This window comes from Anoplopoma fimbria, chromosome 6 (assembly GCF_027596085.1).
Source record: "Anoplopoma fimbria isolate UVic2021 breed Golden Eagle Sablefish chromosome 6, Afim_UVic_2022, whole genome shotgun sequence".
Lineage (NCBI taxonomy): Eukaryota > Metazoa > Chordata > Actinopteri > Perciformes > Anoplopomatidae > Anoplopoma > Anoplopoma fimbria.
Window position 1 is genome coordinate 718,091 of NC_072454.1, and position 18,857 is coordinate 736,947.

The 18,857-nt window shown below is 41.8% G+C and overlaps 1 protein-coding gene across 2 annotated transcripts; it reads left to right on the forward strand.

Annotated features, from left to right (window-relative positions):
• The first annotated feature begins 8,485 nt into the window (after window positions 1–8,485).
• On the forward strand, window positions 8,486–16,625 carry LOC129091907 (NLR family CARD domain-containing protein 3-like). 2 transcript variants are annotated; one of them, XM_054599590.1, is made up of 8 exons: window positions 8,486–9,042; window positions 9,196–9,424; window positions 9,587–11,390; window positions 11,488–11,664; window positions 12,706–12,879; window positions 13,783–13,956; window positions 15,678–15,724; window positions 15,894–16,625. In XM_054599590.1, exons 1-8 carry the CDS (start codon window positions 9,040–9,042, stop codon window positions 16,490–16,492), a joined length of 3,207 nt encoding a protein of 1,068 aa, XP_054455565.1. In that variant the 5' UTR covers window positions 8,486–9,039; the 3' UTR covers window positions 16,493–16,625. The 2 variants fall into 2 exon arrangements, with proteins under 2 accessions (XP_054455565.1, XP_054455566.1); XM_054599591.1 differs by lacking the exon at window positions 11,488–11,664 and having other exon boundaries at window positions 8,487–9,042.
• Window positions 16,626–18,857: the final 2,232 nt, after the last annotated feature.

Here is an 18,857-nt window from a genome sequence, read left to right on the forward strand (position 1 = left end):
CGTTGGCTGCTTTCAAAGATAATTGGACGTTGGACATTTGATTTGCTGTATTCTTTATGTTTCACTGCCTTAGTTAACCTGACAGCATGTTTCTCTGCTGGTATCCTTTGTTAGAATTCACATGTTCTTTACATTTGTCGATATGTTAGTTCATCCCTCACGTGTGCTTCCCTTATTGGCTGTGGTCTCAGAGCCGGACCAGGACACTGATGGCTGGACATGGACCAGCAGGATACTGGGCAGAGGTGTGCGGTGTTTCCGGGTCCTCGGTCTGTTCCAACTCCAGAGAATCTTCCCCAACTTGTCTTTGTGTCTCTGCTTCCTTTGTTTTGGCCCTCGTTAGTGGTCAGGATCTCTCCCAGCCGGTTTGGATAGATATACACTGAGTAACTTGTAGTCTGATGTTTATAAGAGTCTGGTGATCATAGGAAGTGTTAACCAGAGTGGTCTGTGCAGAAGAAGTCACTGAGTAGTGCAAAGTAAAGATATGAACACATGTGAACCATTCTGAGAGCGTTTGGGACGAATCAACGTGATGAAATAAATAATGTTAATGCCCTTTAATCAGACCAATAAATGTTTGATGTTGTACAAACGAATGAGATGCTGTGTGAAAGCTGCACATCAGCACTTTGAACTGGATCTCTCAGCTTGTCACTACATGCTTTATAAATAAAGTTATGGAACTATAAATAGAACACACTCAGTTTTAAGTGAGCTCTGTGACTTTAAACACAACATGTTGTTAACTCTAAAGTGATAAAGTTGGTTGTTTGTATACCAGCTGCTGAGAGAGTTTACTATATGATCAGTATTTAGTACATTGTGTGAACAACTATAGATTTGAGACACAGACTCTGGTGTTGTTCCTCCAGCAGGGGGCGTCCTCTCACTGCACATCGAGTCCCAGCGGCCTGAACAACTGAAGAAGTTTGAACTAAAGATTTATTATCTTTAATTAAATAACACTTTGAAATAAACAGAGACACTGTTTAGTCCTGAAATTAAATGAGATTTTATGTTTGAATAAATAAAGATAAGATAAGATAAAATAAGATAATCCTTTATTAGTCCCGCAGCGGGGAAATTTGCAGGATTACAGCAGCATAGGGTAAAGTGCACACAAGAGACATAGTAGAAGAAAGACAAGATAAAAATAAAAATGAAATCAAAAAACAAGTATTATAAATAAGCAATTTATATTTATCCCACCACTTCCACCGTATCCAGTGGACACCCCAGCACACTGCTGGCCTTCCTGACAAGTTTATTCAGTCTCTTCTTGTCTGCTGCTGAGATGCTGCTGCTCCAGCAGACCACTGCATAGAAGATGGCTGATGCCACCACGGAGTTGAAAAAGGTCCTCAGGAGGTCTCCCTGCACTCCAAAGGACCTCAGTCTCCTCAGCAGATACAGTCTGACTAAATAAACTGTGACAGTGTGTGTGTGTGTGGGTGGTTATATGCAGTATGTCTATAGACAGTGTATACATGTCAGTATACAGTGTTGTATACAGCTTTAACATGGATCATATAAAGTCATATGAACATGATACAGCTGATCTTTGAACTGGGTGCAGCAGGTTCAGACTGGTTTAGTAAGTGTTGGAGTGTGACAGCAGCCTGCAGACGCAGAGGACTGATGAAGAAGAAGAAGAAGAGGATTTAATCCTGATGGAGCTCATCGTCCCACTCAGATCAACAGAAAACTCTTTTTCCACACAGACCTGGTCCAGACAGCAGAGAGCTGCAGAGTGTTGAAGTTCATGAGAAGAAACTGAGTAAGTGGAACTTTTATTCATTCCAGTGTGTTTCATGACCAACGAGCTGCTCTTTGTGGGTTCATGTGTTGACCTCCTGTCTCTGATAATGACTCCACAGAACAAAGTTTATCTGACAACAAGTACTTGAAACTACAGCTGGCTGTCTTTAGAGTCTACATGCAGAAACAGATTAGATTTCCTGATGAGACACAAATCAAATGAGACTGAAGACTAATGATGAACCCGTCTGTCTGTCTTCATCAGGTGGCTGCAGGTTATCACCAACATGAAAAGGTATCACACTCAACACTTTACATTTGATACTGTTTTACCCTTCAACACATTCATTCTTACTGACTTGATGTTTACTGTTTCTCTGCTCCTTCACTCCAACTTTGACTCATAATAAACCTATAAATCTATAAAACAGATACAGCAGTTAGATAGAATGCTGATACTGCACTAAAGTCTGGACTTTGATACTTCAGGTGTTTTATGAAGGCTCATATTTCATGTTTATTGAGGCCTCTGTTGGTCAAAGTCCTCTTATCAAATAACCATATCTACTCTGTTAATTAATAACTTCATCTCTGAAGTAAGAATCAATGTATGCAGAGAAGTCTAGGGACTAGTTCCAGTGATCTGGGGACTAGTTAGTTTTAAACTAACTGCCATGCACATCTGTACAATGATAATACATATTCTGCTGTATTGCCCACACTACACCTGAAAAAAATTCCTTTAACTCTCTCCAAGTTGCACTAAAAGATCTAAAACTCGTATTGAACGTACTACTACAGTATCCAGATAGATGACAAACTCAAATTCAAATATCCTATAAACAACTTTGTCAATAAATTACAATAAAATATTAGTTTCCTGTATAGAAATAGAAGTAATTTCACTATGTTTTGGAGGGAAAGGATTGCATCTTCCTCTTCTATTAGTCCTCTGGATGCTGTTCATCATTCTACTCTGTTAATTAATAACTTCATCTCTGAAGTAAGAATCAATGAATGCAGAGAAGTCTAGGACTAGTTTTAGCTCCAAGTTCCTCTGGATGCTGTTCATCATTCTGTGCTTAGGTTTATTATTGGTGGTGTTCATAGCACTCATCCCTGCATCCTGTATGAAAAGTCTCAGGACTTCCCTGGCAGAGAGGCGTGATAAACATTGGTATTTGTTTGTCTATAAAGCCCTCTTTGGTAAACTACCACCTTACATCACATCTAACTTGGATTGGAACTTTGGATCTAATCTAACACACTCCAATGAATGGTTTAAGATTAATGTCCCATGAACAACTTCTTATCTTGGAAAGTCAGCCTTTCAGTCAGAGCTCCCATGTCATGAAAAGTCCTCCAACACACCTTGAGGATCAGAACTCCTCCAACCTGTTCAGAGTCCTGGTCATGGGCCTCTGTGGGTCAGTGTGTACTTGTTTTGGCTGATTCTGTTGTCCTTAACTTCATTTTTAATCCTTAAATCCTCAATGATCATTCTGAGGGACTAGTTGCAGAGATCTGTTTCTCTGCTCTTTCATTTGAACAGTGACTCACAATAAACCTATAAATCTATAAAACAGATACAGCAGTTAGATTGAATGCTGATACTGCACTAAAGTCTGGACTTTGATACTTCAGGTGTTTTATGAAGGCTCATATTTCATGTTTATTGAGGCCTCTGTTGGTCAAAGTCCTCTTATCAAATGACCATATCTACTCTGTTAATTAATAACTTCATCTCTGAAGTAAGAATCAATGAGGTTTATTTATTATTGGTGGTGTTCATAGCACTCATCCCTGCATCCTGTATGAAAAGTCTCAGGACTTCCCTGGCAGAGAGGCGTGATAAACATTGGTATTTGTTTGTCTATAAAGCCCTCTTTGGTAAACTACCACCTTACATCACATCTAACTTGGATTGGAACCAGATATCTAGATAAAAGACATACAATGAAGGTTTAAGATTAATGTCCCAGAACAACTTTTGCTCTTGGAAAGTCAGCTTTCCAGTCAGAGCTCCCATGTTATGAAAAGTCCTCCAACACACCTTGAGGATCAGAACTCTTCCAAAGTGCCGTGCATTTCACAATGATGTTCAGTGATGTCCTACACAGTCCTTCCTGAATGAACACCTCTTAAACCATCATTACACAACAGCAAACTACATTTTCTAGACAGAATCCAGATTCAGAAAACTGGGGGTTGCATCACTTAATCATATTTGTGTTCATGTGTCAACAGAATGACTGCAAGATATATTAATTTCTTTGAATCATAAAAAGAATAAAATCAAAAGTGTTCACCATTCACAGAAGCATTTAGAGCTTTCAATCAAATCTAATTTCAATTGCAAAGATGAAACTACCAGTTTAAGAACACCAGAGAAGCTTGGATACTGTAAAAAAACGTTGAAAATAAAAAAGCAAAAGCAGTAGAGTATTTCAAGCAGACTTCCTCCAAACCACTTTGTTTTCCAAAACACCTAACCCTGTCCGGTGTTGGAAATCTGGAATCAGGATCAGGTTCAAGGACTCAACCAGGCTCAGGTGTTAATGACTCCCAGCAATCTAACATTAGATAGTCATTTGAAAGGGAACCTGGACCAATAAACATGAAATATGAGCCTTCATGTGTCCTGTCCTTTATTCTTGAATAAGTCTCATGTCTTCAATGGACAGTTCAAGAGTCAGTGTTGTAGTTGACCATGTGACACTCTCAGTAAATATACACATAAAAAGGAACTGTATGGCTTCGTTCTTTGAGTGTTCACTCATTATGTCAGTAACTAGACCTCTACAGGCATTACACTAGGGACTAGCTCCAGATATCAGATTGGACTCAATGATCTGAAGCTTTGGATCAGAAGTCAAACAGCCTCCGGAGCTTTTTAGTGACTGCCGAGTTGTTTCCTGTTTGCTCTTTGAAATCTATCCCATTACAGCCGCATCCATTACATGGTGCCATGAATGGTCCAACAAGTCCGTCCTTTACACTCTTGAGTACTTTGCAGTGGTTTACTTCATCAACAAAGGACGCTGCAACGCCCCACCCATCATGCTGTTCATGCACTGCCTAATCTGTCACTCTATTACAAACCAATATGTTCTCCACACAGTCCTCATGTCCCGGCCACACATCGCTTTATCGTTCCTTATTCAAGAAGATCAGAAACTCTTGCAGACACACATCAACCATCTGTTCCTCAATATTCAACGCTGTTGTTCAACTTTGAAATCCAAGCCTAATTCCTCTGATCATCGATTCCTAGAACTTCATCATCTAAACCCTATCTCCCTCAACCCTGTTGTTTTACTTGGAAGAGTGTCCACTGCTTCCACAACATGACCAGTACATCATTACCTTTCCACTGGTCAATCTTGTCACCATGACCTGTTTTTGTAACCTTTGCCCATTCCATGATGGCCAACAAAAAACACATGCCATCAAAGTTAACCTTATTGGAACAAGCTTCCAATGATTATTCCAATAAGCATTCTTATCCAGTAAGACCAGAGAGGAGTCCCTCCTCTAAAAGCACTCTGTGTGGGGAACATGACAGCCAGACCAAAGGTCAGAGGTGAGAGGACCATCTCTAACTGTCCACCACTCTACTCCATGTCACAGAGTCTTGAAGATTCACTCACTCTGTTTATGTATATGGGATCAGGATCCATCAGAGACCAGACTGTCCTGGACCTGGACCTGGACCTGGACCTGGACCTGGAACTGGACCTGAACCTGAACCTGAACCTGAACCTGAACCTGAACCTGAACCTGAACCTGAACCTGAACCCAGCTGTGTGTCCATGAAGAGTGACGGGTCTAAAGATGTTCCTATAGTCTGCAAAGATGGACTTTAAAATGTAATTTGAGGTGAGGATTTAAACTGATTTCAAACTGGAGTCACCATGGTTACGTCACACACTCCAGTCTCCTCAAAGACATCTTCACTATGTTTCACTTAAGGATTGTGTAAATGAGCAGACTGTTGAGCTAAAGCCGGTGACAGCTCTGGTCCAGTCACTCCATGTCCTCAATCAGCCTCTGCATTGACCCTTTATGGTCTGACTGTTTAGAGGGGGGTGATGAGGCTGAACCAGCTGCTCACATTTACAGCTTATTAGGATTTAAAAAGGAAATAGCTCACAGGAGAACACAACGTTTGATCAATCTGAATATTCTTTGCATTTCCTCCTTTCAACGTACTCAAACATTTAGTGTGGATGTGAAAGGAGCCACTAGCTCTGTACTTATTATCATTTTATACATTCAAAGCTTCTCTTTAGGGTTTGAATGAAGGTCACAGTTTCTGTTCTTACAGGTGAGAGTCTTTCTTTGTGTGCAGCAGCAAGTGAGAGAGCAAAGATATTGACCTCAGTGAAGATGTTGTTTTTAAAGGCTTAACGCCAACAGATATGGATTGAAGCAGGATATTTAGTTCCATATTTAGAAAGCATTCCATGTGTAGTTTTTTTTTTTTTATACTTTATTTTTTATTGAGTTTTTAGCACATCTCAACTACACATAGTAAGATCAACTTGCAGATGTTAATTCAGTGCAGATAAAACAAACATACAGTAATGTACAAACAATTATAACAAAAACAAACAAAAACGGAGCCTGTGGGAAAACGTGTTTGTAGATAAAAAGATGAAATACATACCTATGTAAAGATTAAGCAAGCTCAAGTTAGCTGCCTTACACTTGAATGCAAACAGACTGAGCCAGTGTCCTTAAAGTTCGTCTAAGTAAAGTATCCACTTCTGCCATCTCTTAGCATACAAATCTAACCTAAAAACGTATCACACAAGTCAGTCGTTCCATTGTCCTTATTTCCTGAATGACATCAAACCATTGTTGTTGTTTAAGTGAATCAGGTTTATACCAGCTTCTAGTTATGGTTTTCCTTGCTGCTGTAAGGAGTACCTTTACCAAGTATCTGTCCCTCTGTAGAGTAACCAGTGAAATGTGACCAAAGTACAAGACAGTGCATGACAAAGGAATCTTATATCCAAGCACAGTAATTAAGATTAAATGTACATCTTTCCAAAATGGCTTCAGTTTTTCACAACTCCAAAAAATATGCGTGTGGTGTGCTTCTAAGCAGCCACACTGTCTCCAACATGGTTGGGGTGTGGAAGATGCTTTACTGCTGATTTTAGGTGTAATAAAAAACCGCACCAAATTTTTCCAGTTGAAAACCCTCAATTGATGTGAACTTGTGGAAGTATGTTGAGTTTCACACATATGTACCATACATCTGATGAAATGTCTACATTTAATTCTTTTTCCCCCTTAATTTTAGATACAATGTTGAGTTGCCCTTACATTCCATAATACTGTCATAAAACATGGAGATTACTTTTACACTTTTACTATTTGGTTTATATGCATTGATCATATTCTTTATAACTGGGTTTATTTCATGAGAAATTTCCATCTTCATTTCTTTATTATAATAATCTCTAAATTGTATATACCTAAATAAGTCCCGATTATGAAGAGAAAATGGACTTTTAGTTTTTGGAAAGTCTGTAATTCTTTGTTTTTTTTCCATGGATTCAGTGTACACATTTGCCTTAATACCTTTTACTCCCCATTGCTTCAAATATGGCATCTGTTTTCTCCTGGTTTAAATTGAGTGTCAAAACCATGTGTAGTTTAATGTTAAGAGAGTTTATGACTGAACACACAGGAGACTGAGTAGCTCTCTTTGATACTGTACGTGTGTTCTTAAAGGAACGTAGAGAAAAGATGAACAGAGACACGACACCGAGCTAGTCTTCAAACACGGTCACTTTTCATGTCAACACACTCTTGCAGATCAGTGATTATTTTCAGGATTTCGTCAGACAGACGACCTCTCGTGGTCGTTTGTTTTTAATTCTGAAGGATGAACGCTCTGCTGCCACACTGGAGACCAACCAGACTCTGAACCTGCTGAACATCACCTGAACAGGTGACTGTTGAACAGGTGACTCACCTGGAGGAAGTCCTGCAGCATGAGCTCCTTCTGAACCAGCACAGCTCTGTGACCTGTAGTGGTGAACGACGCTCCAAAGGCCTCCAGTCCGTTTAATGGCGGACGGCTCTTCAGAGTTTTAGGTCATTGTTGAATAAACAGTAGTTATATTAAATCACTGAATTAATCTCTTGTTTCTATCAGGAGGAGGCTGGAAAAACCTGAACCCAGCTGTGTGTCCATGAAGAGTGACCAGTCTATGAATCCTCCTTTATGGTTCAAAGATGGACGCCACTCTGTTGATCAGAGGTGAGGATTTAAACTGATGATGAAAACAAATTGATGATGATGATGATGAGGTCAGAAGGTCACTCAGGTAAAACTCTCTGCTTTAACACCACATGGTTCCTCTCTTCATCCTGATTGGACAGCATTACTCTTCAACCATTATGGTCACCTCACTGCATCATTTCCTGCCTTTGCTGCACTGAATACAGCTTCAACATCAACACTGAAACATTTCTAAATTAAACATTGATTTCATACAAAATGTCTCCTAAAACTACCAGGATACAAATACACTGAGTACAGTAGGTTTATTAAATCACTGAATTAATCTCTTGTTTCTATCAGGAGGAAGCTGGAACAACCTGAACCCAGCTGTGTGTCCATGAAGAGTGACTGGTCTATGGATCATCCTATATCTTCAAAGATGGACGCCACTCTGTTGATCAGAGGTGAGGATTTAAACTGATGATGAAAACAAAGTGATGATGTGTTTCTATCAGACTCTCTGTTGTGAGATCTCCAGTTTTTAAACCTTTACTGACTCAGATGAAGTTCTCTGAGCACCAACACTCTTCTTCATTGAAACACATTCACACTGGGAGCTGCCCAGTACAACCAGTCTGACACTGAGACGCTCCACTGGAGCAGCTGGAGGTTCTGGGTGCCTTGCTCCAGGGCTCTTCAGCAGTGTACAGTGAGGGAGGGAGAGCTACATGGAGGGCTTGGTGAGAGCTGTTGGGACTAAACCAAACTGACTGCTGAAGAAAACAGTGAGCTGAAAGACGGAGCTGTTGATTCTCAGTGGGATCAGCAGGACCAGTAGACCTTTACCAGTACAGGGAGTCATCTGATCCACATCCACATATCACTTCATGGACCTTTACCTTGTGTTTGTCTCTGTGTGGACAGACACAATGTGAGCTGATTCTTCATGATTCCTCCACAGAGAGGACCAGGAGAGCTCACAGGTTCCCAGAGGTCAGTCTGCCCAGCAGCATCAAACACACCTGGACTCCATATTTATGGTCTGTACATGTACAACTACTTTTACATCTATTCTGTTCAATCATCTCCATGCTGCACTTTTTAGACCAGTGGATTGTCAGTCTGTCCAACATGGATCTGATGTTTGGTTCCATGGTTTTAGTTTGTGTCCTTCATATAATATTCTGTTCCAGCTGCTGGAGGAGAACATCCTCACTTTTGTGAAGAACGAGCTGAAGAAGATCCAGAAGGTTGTGAGTTCAGATTACCCAGAATGCTTAGAGAGTCAGAGGGTGGATGAGGAGGTGTTGGACGGTGAGGATGAAGAGCAGAGGAGGAGCAGCAGAGAGGCATTTCTGAAGATCACACTGCACCTCCTGAGGAGAATGAAGCAGGAGGAGCTGGCTGACTGTCTGCAGAGCAGTAAGAGGATTTCTCTAAAGATTTAACATGCTGGATAAATGGGACCTTTACTAATGTCTCAAGAGATGGACCAAAATATATTCATATACTCTTCTTTGAGGATACGACATGTTGAAATCTATTCTTTGACTCATTGATCTTCTTTGTTGTGTGTTCATTCAGGACTTCTTGCTGCAGTTTGTCAGCGTGAACTCAAATCTAACCTGAAGAAGAAGTTCCAGTGTGTGTTTGAGGGGATCGCTAAAGCAGGAAACCCAACCCTTCTGAACCAGATCTACACAGAGCTCTACATCACAGAGGGAGGGACTGCAGAGGTCAATGATGAACATGAGGTCAGACAGATTGAAACAGCATCCAGGAAACCAGACAGACCAGAAACAACCATCAGACAAGAAGACATCTTTAAAGCCTCACCTGGAAGAGAGGAACCAATCAGAACAGTGATGACAAAGGGAGTGGCTGGCATTGGGAAAACAGTCTTAACACAGAAGTTCACTCTGGACTGGGCTGAAGACAAAGCCAACCAGGACATACAGTTCACATTTCCATTCACCTTCAGAGAGCTGAATGTGCTGAAAGAGAAAAAGTACAGCTTGGTGGAACTTGTTCATCACTTCTTCTCTGAAACCAAAGAAGCAGGAATCTGCAGGTTTGAAGAGTTCCCGGTTGTGTTCATCTTTGACGGTCTGGATGAGTGTCGACTTCCTCTGGACTTCCACAACAATGAGATCCTGACTGATGTTACAGAGTCCACCTCAGTGGATGTGCTGCTGACAAACCTCATCAGGGGGAAACTGCTTCCCTCTGCTCGCCTCTGGATAACCACACGACCTGCAGCAGCCAATCAGATCCCTCCTGAGTGTGTTGGCATGGTGACAGAGGTCAGAGGGTTCACTGACCCCCAGAAGGAGGAGTACTTCAGGAAGAGATTCAGTGATAAGGAGCAGGCCAGCAGGATCATCTCCCACATCAAGACCTCACGAAGCCTCCACATCATGTGCCACATCCCAGTCTTCTGCTGGATCACTGCTACAGTTCTGGAGGATGTGTTGAAGACCAGAGAGGGAGGAGAGCTGCCCAAGACCCTGACTGAGATGTACATCCACTTCCTGGTGGTTCAGTCCAAACTGAAGAACGTCAAGTATGATGGAGGAGCTGAGACGGATCCACACTGGAGTCCAGAGAGCAGGAAGATGACTGAGTCTCTGGGAAAACTGGCTTTTGATCAGCTGCAGAAAGGAAACCTGATCTTCTATGAATCCGACCTGACAGAGTGTGGCATCGATATCAGAGCAGCCTCAGTGTACTCAGGAGTGTTCACACAGATCTTTAGAGAGGAGAGAGGACTGTACCAGGACAAGGTGTTCTGCTTCATCCATCTGAGTGTTCAGGAGTTTCTGGCTGCTCTTCATGTCCATCTGACCTTCATCAACTCTGGTGTCAATCTGCTGTCAGAAGAACAAACAACCTCCCGGGGGTCTAAAGTCTTTAGAGACAAACCTAAACTAACACATCTCTACCAGAGTGCTGTGGACAAGGCCTTACAGAGTCCAAATGGACACCTGGACTTGTTCCTCCGCTTCCTCCTGGGTCTTTCACTGCAGACCAATCAGACTCTCCTACGAGGTCTGCTGACACAGACAGGAAGTAGCTCACAGACCAATCAGGAAACAGTCCAGTTCATCAAGAAGAAGATCGACGAGGATCTCTCTGCAGAGAAAAGCATCAATCTGTTCCACTGTCTGAATGAACTGAATGATGGTTCTCTAGTGGAGGAGATCCAACAGTCCCTGAGTTCAGGACGTCTCTCCACAGATAAACTGTCTCCTGCTCAGTGGTCAGCTCTGGTCTTCATCTTACTGTCATCAGAAAAAGATCTGGACGTGTTTGACCTGAAGAAATACTCTGCTTCAGAGGAGGCTCTTCTGAGGCTGCTGCCAGTGGTCAAAGCCTCCAACAAAGCTCTGTAAGTCCAGAGAGAGTTAGATTCATATATCAAAACTTTAATACACTCCTGGAATTTTCTACTTATTGTTTATTTTTTACTTTTGTTGTCTCTTCAGACTGAGTGTCTGTAACCTCTCAGAGAGAAGCTGTGAAGCTCTGTCCTCAGTCCTCAGCTCCCAGTCCTCTAGTCTGAGAGAGCTGGACCTGAGTAACAACAACAACCTGCAGGATTCAGGAGTGAAGCTGCTGTCTGCTGGACTGGAGAGTCCACACTGTAAACTGGAAACTCTCAGGTCAGATCAAGTTAGTTTGTCTTCAATGATGTAAATGTGTCTCTAAACTATCAGCTCCATGCAGTGTAAACAGCCTCTCTCTTTCTGAATCTTTGAATTAGTTCATCAGGATTTCAGATTTCATAAACACCTTTAACCAGAACTTGGAACCACTAATCTCAGAGACTAAATAGAGTCCAAAAGTCCTTTTTGTGAATTCCTATGAACAGAACCAGACAAAATGTTCAGCTTGTGGAGTTTGAACTCAAAAAACAATGGTCATCTTTTGTTCAGATGCTTTTGATGACTGTAATGAAAAAACTAGAGTCCAAAAGTCCTCTTTTGTGAATTCCTGTTTTTTTTCCATTCCATCTTAAGAACCTTGTAGAACAGACAAACTTGATCCACATTTCTCTTTTTCACTCATTTGGATTAAAAAACGATGGTGGAGTTTGAAACATAATTCACGTTCACAATAAAACATCACAGGGTCATCCTGTTGTTGCTCTTATTTATGCTTTATGATGTTATGTTTGATATAATAATGAATGTAAAGGAGAAATGCAGAGGTGGAAAGAGACTGAAAACTTGAATGTCTGTCTCTACAGTGACGATCTGCTGAGAGTCTGATGGTTGTTTATTTCTGCTTTAGAACGTAACCGACATGAAATCTTCAAATATGAAGTTTAATTTAAAATATTTTCACTCACTTTTTGTCTCTCTGTGTGTGTGTCTCTCTATCTTGTAATCTATCTCTCTCTGTCTCTCTCTCTGTCTCTCTTTAATGTGCAGCCTGACAGTAAAGTTTAACTTTGTACCTTTAGTACTCTCCTTAATATGAACAATATCTATACCCCTCATCCTGATATCAATACTACAGTACTTCCTGTGTACAGTAGAGCACATTGAACTGAAATGTTCATCTTGTTCAGAGTAGAACAAGTATTTTATCCTCTTTCACCGAACAAATTAACTTTGTTCTTCCTGATTGTACTTTAGTCAGACTCAAAGAGGATTAACATAAACAAATATTTTTCTTCTTATTGATTGTTGTCTCTTCAGACTGAGTGGCTGTAACCTCTCAGAGAGAAGCTGTGAAGCTCTGTCCTCAGTCCTCAGCTCCCAGTCCTCTAGTCTGAGAGAGCTGGACCTGAGTAACAACGACCTGCAGGATTCAGGAGTGAAGCTGCTGTCTGCTGGACTGGAGAGTCCACACTGTAAACTGGAAACTCTCAGGTCAGGTTCAATTAATATCCACTGAATGTTATGATTTACATAAATGGATAAACTCATAACCTCCATAACATGTATCTGCTTGCATGTGTAATTGCTTCAGGTTTCAGGATACTCAAATAAATTGTTGGTTTGACTTAAAAATTTGTAAAAATAGAAAGATAAAATATGTTAAATTGACATCTAGCGCAACATTGACAATGCTCTCATCAATATATTGCTCAACCCATTTCTGTTAAAATGGTAAAGTACAGTTATCTAAAATGTTTCAATGTTTTTAACACAAATCTTTTTACATTTGAGTTCCTTCATTGTTTTTTTGACAGTCTCTTCAAATGAGTCAAACACTGTTCTTGTAAAACAAATGGCGCTCATTCATTGACGTGTTTTCTCACTCGGTAACATCAAACTTCCCTCCTCCCATGTCGGGACTCTTCTTGTTCTTTGAGTGAGTCTGCACTCTGAAATAACCAACAGAGGAAGGTAAAATAAATTCTTGACCTTTGTTTAAGCAAACAGTAAGATGGAAATTAAAATCACATTGAAAACACAAATAATTTGCATGGTTACATCACAAATAGAAAATAATCCTAAAAATAAAAATTCACTTCCTGGTTACACATGATTTCAATCAAAAATTTTGCTTCAATATATTTCTATAAACATAATATTTATTTTTTTCTCACTCTGCTGTTATAATTTGAAATATCAGAAACCAGTGATACCAGTAATGTGTTCAGATTGTTGATGGACATTAGTGAGTGTTTGGTTGTGACTAGAAACCAATCAGTACCAATGTTAATGTAACCCCACAGTAGTCGACAGTATCTCAGTACTGCAGAAACCTTCCAGCCCTCACAGTTCCCTCAGATCATGTGACATGTGTGTTGTGTTGTGTGTTTGCAGGCTGTCAGGCTGTCTGATCACAGAGGAAGGCTGTGCTTCTCTGGACTCAGCTCTGAGCTCCAACCCCTCCCACCTGAGAGAGCTGGACCTGAGCTACAATTCTCCAGGAGACTCCGGAGTGAAGCTGCTGTCTGCTGGACTGGAGGATCCACACTGGAGACTGGAAACTCTCAGGTATGAAGAGGCCTGCTGCAGCCACAGACAATCAGTGTGATAGAGGAGGTAGAGCTGGTTAATATGAATCATCACAATAGGAAATGCTGTTTTTGACACACCAAGCTGACCTCAAACCAGCAGAGACTCATCAAAGTGTTTGTTTGTTTCCCACATCAGAAGATGGTTCCCTGGTTGATAAGAGTGGACTTGTTGAAACTACAGGTGACAGTGGACCACAGACACTGAGAGCGAGTTCAGTGGAGAACCAACAGCTGATTGTGGACATGGTGTGTCAGAGCCCAAAGAGGTTTATTTAGGACTGGACCAAAGTTATAGGGGACACAGGCAGTGCTCTGTGGCTGCAGACAGACTTGAACTGTAATATTCTAAACCTCCAGATTACAGATAATAGAAACCAGTGTTGACTGTTGCTAGGATACAGGATGTGAACAGCAGTGTCAAAGTCAGACACTTTGTACATCCAACCATCCACCCCGACCTCCTCCATCAGAGGTTTGGTGGTGCTGTAGTGATTTCAGGCTACTTTCTCCTTTACTTCTGAGAGACAACAGTCATTATAACACAAACACAAGAGGTCGCTTGTCAGGACCAAAACATCCAACAATCAATACTTCTTTATTTTAACCGATCAGCTGACTCTGTGTAATGGTGAAGAGTCGTGTGGTGGTGATGAACCCACAGATAATTGTCTCCATCTCTGCAGCTCCACAGAGCTTTTTAGCCTCTTGTCTCCTAGTTTTGGTTCTGCAGCACATTTCCTGTTTGGTTCAGTCTCAGTGTTTCCAGCAGCTGTTTTCATCCAACAAGCTGTGATGAAGCCTCTGTACACTACCTGCTCAGCAGCAAACAGCAGACAGACTCAGTTAGAGACTAGCTGGTGAACATAGTGGAGCATTTAGCAGCTAAAGAGACAGATATTTCCCTCAGGAGGTGGTGGAGACCAAAAACAGAGCTAAAAGAGAGGGAATATTGGACTTCCATTCATCAGGTGACACAAACACAAAGACTCCTGATGAATCATCATGTTGATCTGTAACTGCTTTACTTCACCATTTCGGGGGACAAATTAGACCCTTTAAAATAAGACATAGCACTTTCAAAATATATGAATCAAATTAACATTTAGCAAAATTATGAAGTCAATGAGTTACTTGGAAAAATATGCAGAACTGAATTAGCTTATAACAAAATATTACAACATACAACTTAAATCTGTTCAGCTTCTTTTGGCTAAATCTTTATTTCTTGACCCTTTTTCACTACAGCAGATAAATACTTAATCAGAATCTAAACCACACACACACACACACACTCACACACACACAATAAGTAAAGTTTCAGGCCTGTGCTTCTCTCCGGTGCGTTGCTGCCTTCAGAGTCCTCAGCAGAGCAAAGACACAGAAAGTCAAACTCACAGTTCGGCCAAAGTCCTGTAGAAACAGTTCGTTGTCCAACAGAAGAAAAACCAGGCGACAGCGAGGTGACGGCAGGTCACTCATCAGAAACACAAACCAACAGTCCTTCAGTCCACAATGGCGTCCTCTGTTCCAGCGACCGACAACCTTTAGCTACACACAGACACACTCGCACAAACATTCAAAATCAACAGATATTTAATCAATGTCAATTTACTCCATGTGAACATGAATACAAAGCTGTGTGTGAGATGATGTAATGTCCATGTCTCCATGCTGCTCTGACCCCCCTCCTCCTTTCAGGGTGGAGCCTGCTGGAGTCCGATGGTTCACACCAGGTCTGAGGAAGTGTAAGTGTGCTTTGAATCTGACTCATGAAAACAAAGCAGCACACATTCAACCATCTTCAAACTGTGACATCACTCATTCACATCTCTGATGTCATCATCACAGTGTCAACAGATGAACAGATGATAGATTAATAACTGCAGCTGTATTGTGTCTTGTTCTCTCCATCAGATTCCTGTGAACTCACACTCGACACAAACACAGTGAACAGAAGACTCAAACTGTCTGACAACAACAGGAAGGTGACATATGTGGAGGAGTATCAGTCATATCCTGATCATCCAGACAGATTTGACCACTCTCCTCAGCTGCTGTGTAGAACTGGTCTGACTGGTCGCTGTTACTGGGAGGTCGAGTGGAGAGGAAGAGTTCATATATCAGTGAGTTACAGAGGAATCAGAAGGAGAGGAGACAGTGGAGACTGTTGGTTTGGAGAGAATGATCAGTCCTGGAGTCTGAGATGCTCTGATGGTGGTTACTATGTCTATCACAATAAGACAAGAACAACCATCTCCTCCTCCTCCTCCTCCTCCTCCTCCTCCTCCTCTGGTAGAGTAGCAGTGTATGTGGACTGTCCTGCTGGCTCTCTGTCCTTCTACAGAGTCTCCTCTGACACACTGATCCACCTCCACACCTTCAACACCACATTCACTGAACCTCTTTATCCTGGGTTCAGGTTCTGGTTATCTGGTTCCTCAGTGTCTCTGTGTTCTCTGGAGGAGGGAGAGTCTCCTCCTGGTAGAGAAACTTTCTCTCTGCTGACCAGATAGTTCAGTCTGTACAGGATCACACACAGCTGATGTTAGTTAGTAGCAACCTGATCTCTCAGTGGTTGTAAATGCAGTCTGAGCAGGTGAGGGGTACCTGAGCTGGTCTGGACTCTGGGGGGTTGAGAGCTCTCTGGGACTGCAGATGGATGGCTGAAAGAGCTGAGCGAGGTCCATGTAATTACCTGAAATGATCAGTTGTCTGAGAGAAGGTGTGAAACATGTTTTACTTTGTGTATAAAACTGAACTTTGTTGTCTTGAAACATTTGTTTGTGTGAAGAAAAACCTACGAATGTCAAACAAGAGTCTTTCTGGATCAAATTCATCATCTGTGGAAAAATAATCACAACGTGTAAAGAGTTGTTTTGATTAGAACAAACTAAATTCATCATCTTGTGTCATTATGTAACAAAAGAACAAACTTTGATAAGTGACGTTGAAATATAAAGAAATCAAAGTTTTGGGATGATTCTAGATAATAAACATAAACATGTCAAAGCAAAAATGACAGAATCCATCACAACACTGTATAAAATGATTGATTTATTAAATAAAGCTTCATTATTCACGTTGTATTGCTCACTTTGACTTCCATTCATCACTGACGGTGTGCTAGTTTGGGGAAACTCATAGAAACAAATCAAAAGAGACAAAAGAAGTTTGAACCAAACTACTGATCAAGAACCAACTCAGCTGTTTATTCAATGAAAGGCTGATCAATTCAGAGAGTTGGTGGATTTTCAAACATCACAGATCAGGTATAAAGTTTTAATTTCACTTCATTCCAAAGTTTCCCTCCAGTGGTCAGAGTGAGTAACTGCAGCACTCTCTCATGAGATCAGAGAGGAGGCGGGGCTTACCTTCATGTAGACACCAGGTTCATTCGAGATGAACTGCGCCTCAAATGTGGACAAGAGCAGGCGGAATTGAAAAACTGACCCAACAGTCCAAACATCACAGTTACATAAATAGTTTACACACTGAGGGAAAGTTACTCTGCAAGTTTCCATCAGTGACGTCGTTCTCTCCTTTAAAGGTTTTCTGATGCTTCACATCATTAATCTGTGAACTTCACACATTGCAGTTCTCTGACTGAAAATGTTTTGACAGCAAGTTGGAATCAGGCATTTATTCTCAATAAATATCTTTATTTACATATACTAAATAAATAACGTTATATATTATAATGATAATAATAATAATAATTATCAGCCATATCATTGGATGGCGACACACCACCTGAAGCTCAACCTGGACAAAACCGAGCTACTGTTCCTCCCGGGGAAGGGTTTGTTTATGAGACCTGTCCATCACCATTGATGATGCCGAAGTCTGACGCCAACTGGGACTGTGAGGAATCTGGGTGTGACCCTGGACGACCAACTGTTTCTCAGCAAACATTGCATCGGTCACACGCTCCTGCAGATTCCTCCTCTACAACATCAGGAGGATTCTCCCCTTCCTCCCTGAGGAGACGGTGCAGGTGCTCTACAGGCTCTGGTCATCTCCCGCCTGGACTACTGCAACTCACTACTTGCTGGAGCCCCGGTGTCGGCCATCAGACCTCTGGAGCTCATCCAGAAAGCTGCAGCACGTCTGGTGTTCAATGACCCAAGTTCTCCCACACAACTTCCCTTCTCCGTTCTCTACACTGGCTCCCTGTAGGAGCATCCAGTTACAGACTCTGGTGCTAGCCTACAGGGCAGTGAAAGGAACAGCTCCTTCCTATCTCTAGGCCATGGTCAAGCCCTACACCCCCGCCCGACCACTCCTCTCTGCTGCCTCGGGGTGATTGGTTGCCCTGTCGCTCAGAGGTCCCTGCAGCCGATCGACCCGGTCACAGCTTTTTTTTCCGTCCTGGCCCCTCAGTGGTGGAATGAACTCCCCACTGACGTCAGGACAGCAGAGTCGCTGCCCATCTTTAAACTCACCTCATCATGAAGTACTACCCTGAGCCTTCCTCGTAGCACTTATTGCATTCGTCAATTAGTTGTTGCACTTATTGTATTCGTATTCGAATTTACTGCACTTATCCTATTCGTAGTAGTTTGTAGCACTTATTATATGAAGTTTTAAATAACGTAGTTCGGGAACAATGACCACGCCCTGAACACCTAATTGTCTCTGCACAAAGTATTTAAGCATGACGGATCCATCCACTTCCTCCTTGACTCTGTTTCCTCATGACGTCAGAATTGCGAGACAACACAACAAGAACCCAAGCACCATGGACTAGGAACTCTTCCTAAACCCTTCCGACAACGAGCTGTTCGAAGAACACGAGCTCACCCCGAAGTCCCGAGGCTCCAACCTTCTCCCACCATCCTTCGTCGCCAGCAACCTCGGCTACGTTCCACCATCCACGTT

What these genes read in the sequence shown, in the direction of transcription:
- LOC129091907 (XM_054599590.1), top strand. An exon ending in AAAGCCTCCAACAAAGCTCT is followed by an intron (nt 11,391 to 11,487) that starts GTAAGTCCAGAG and finishes TTGTCTCTTCAG; the next exon opens with ACTGAGTGTCTGTAACCTCT. An exon ending in TGTAAACTGGAAACTCTCAG is followed by an intron (nt 11,665 to 12,705) that starts GTCAGATCAAGT and finishes TTGTCTCTTCAG; the next exon opens with ACTGAGTGGCTGTAACCTCT.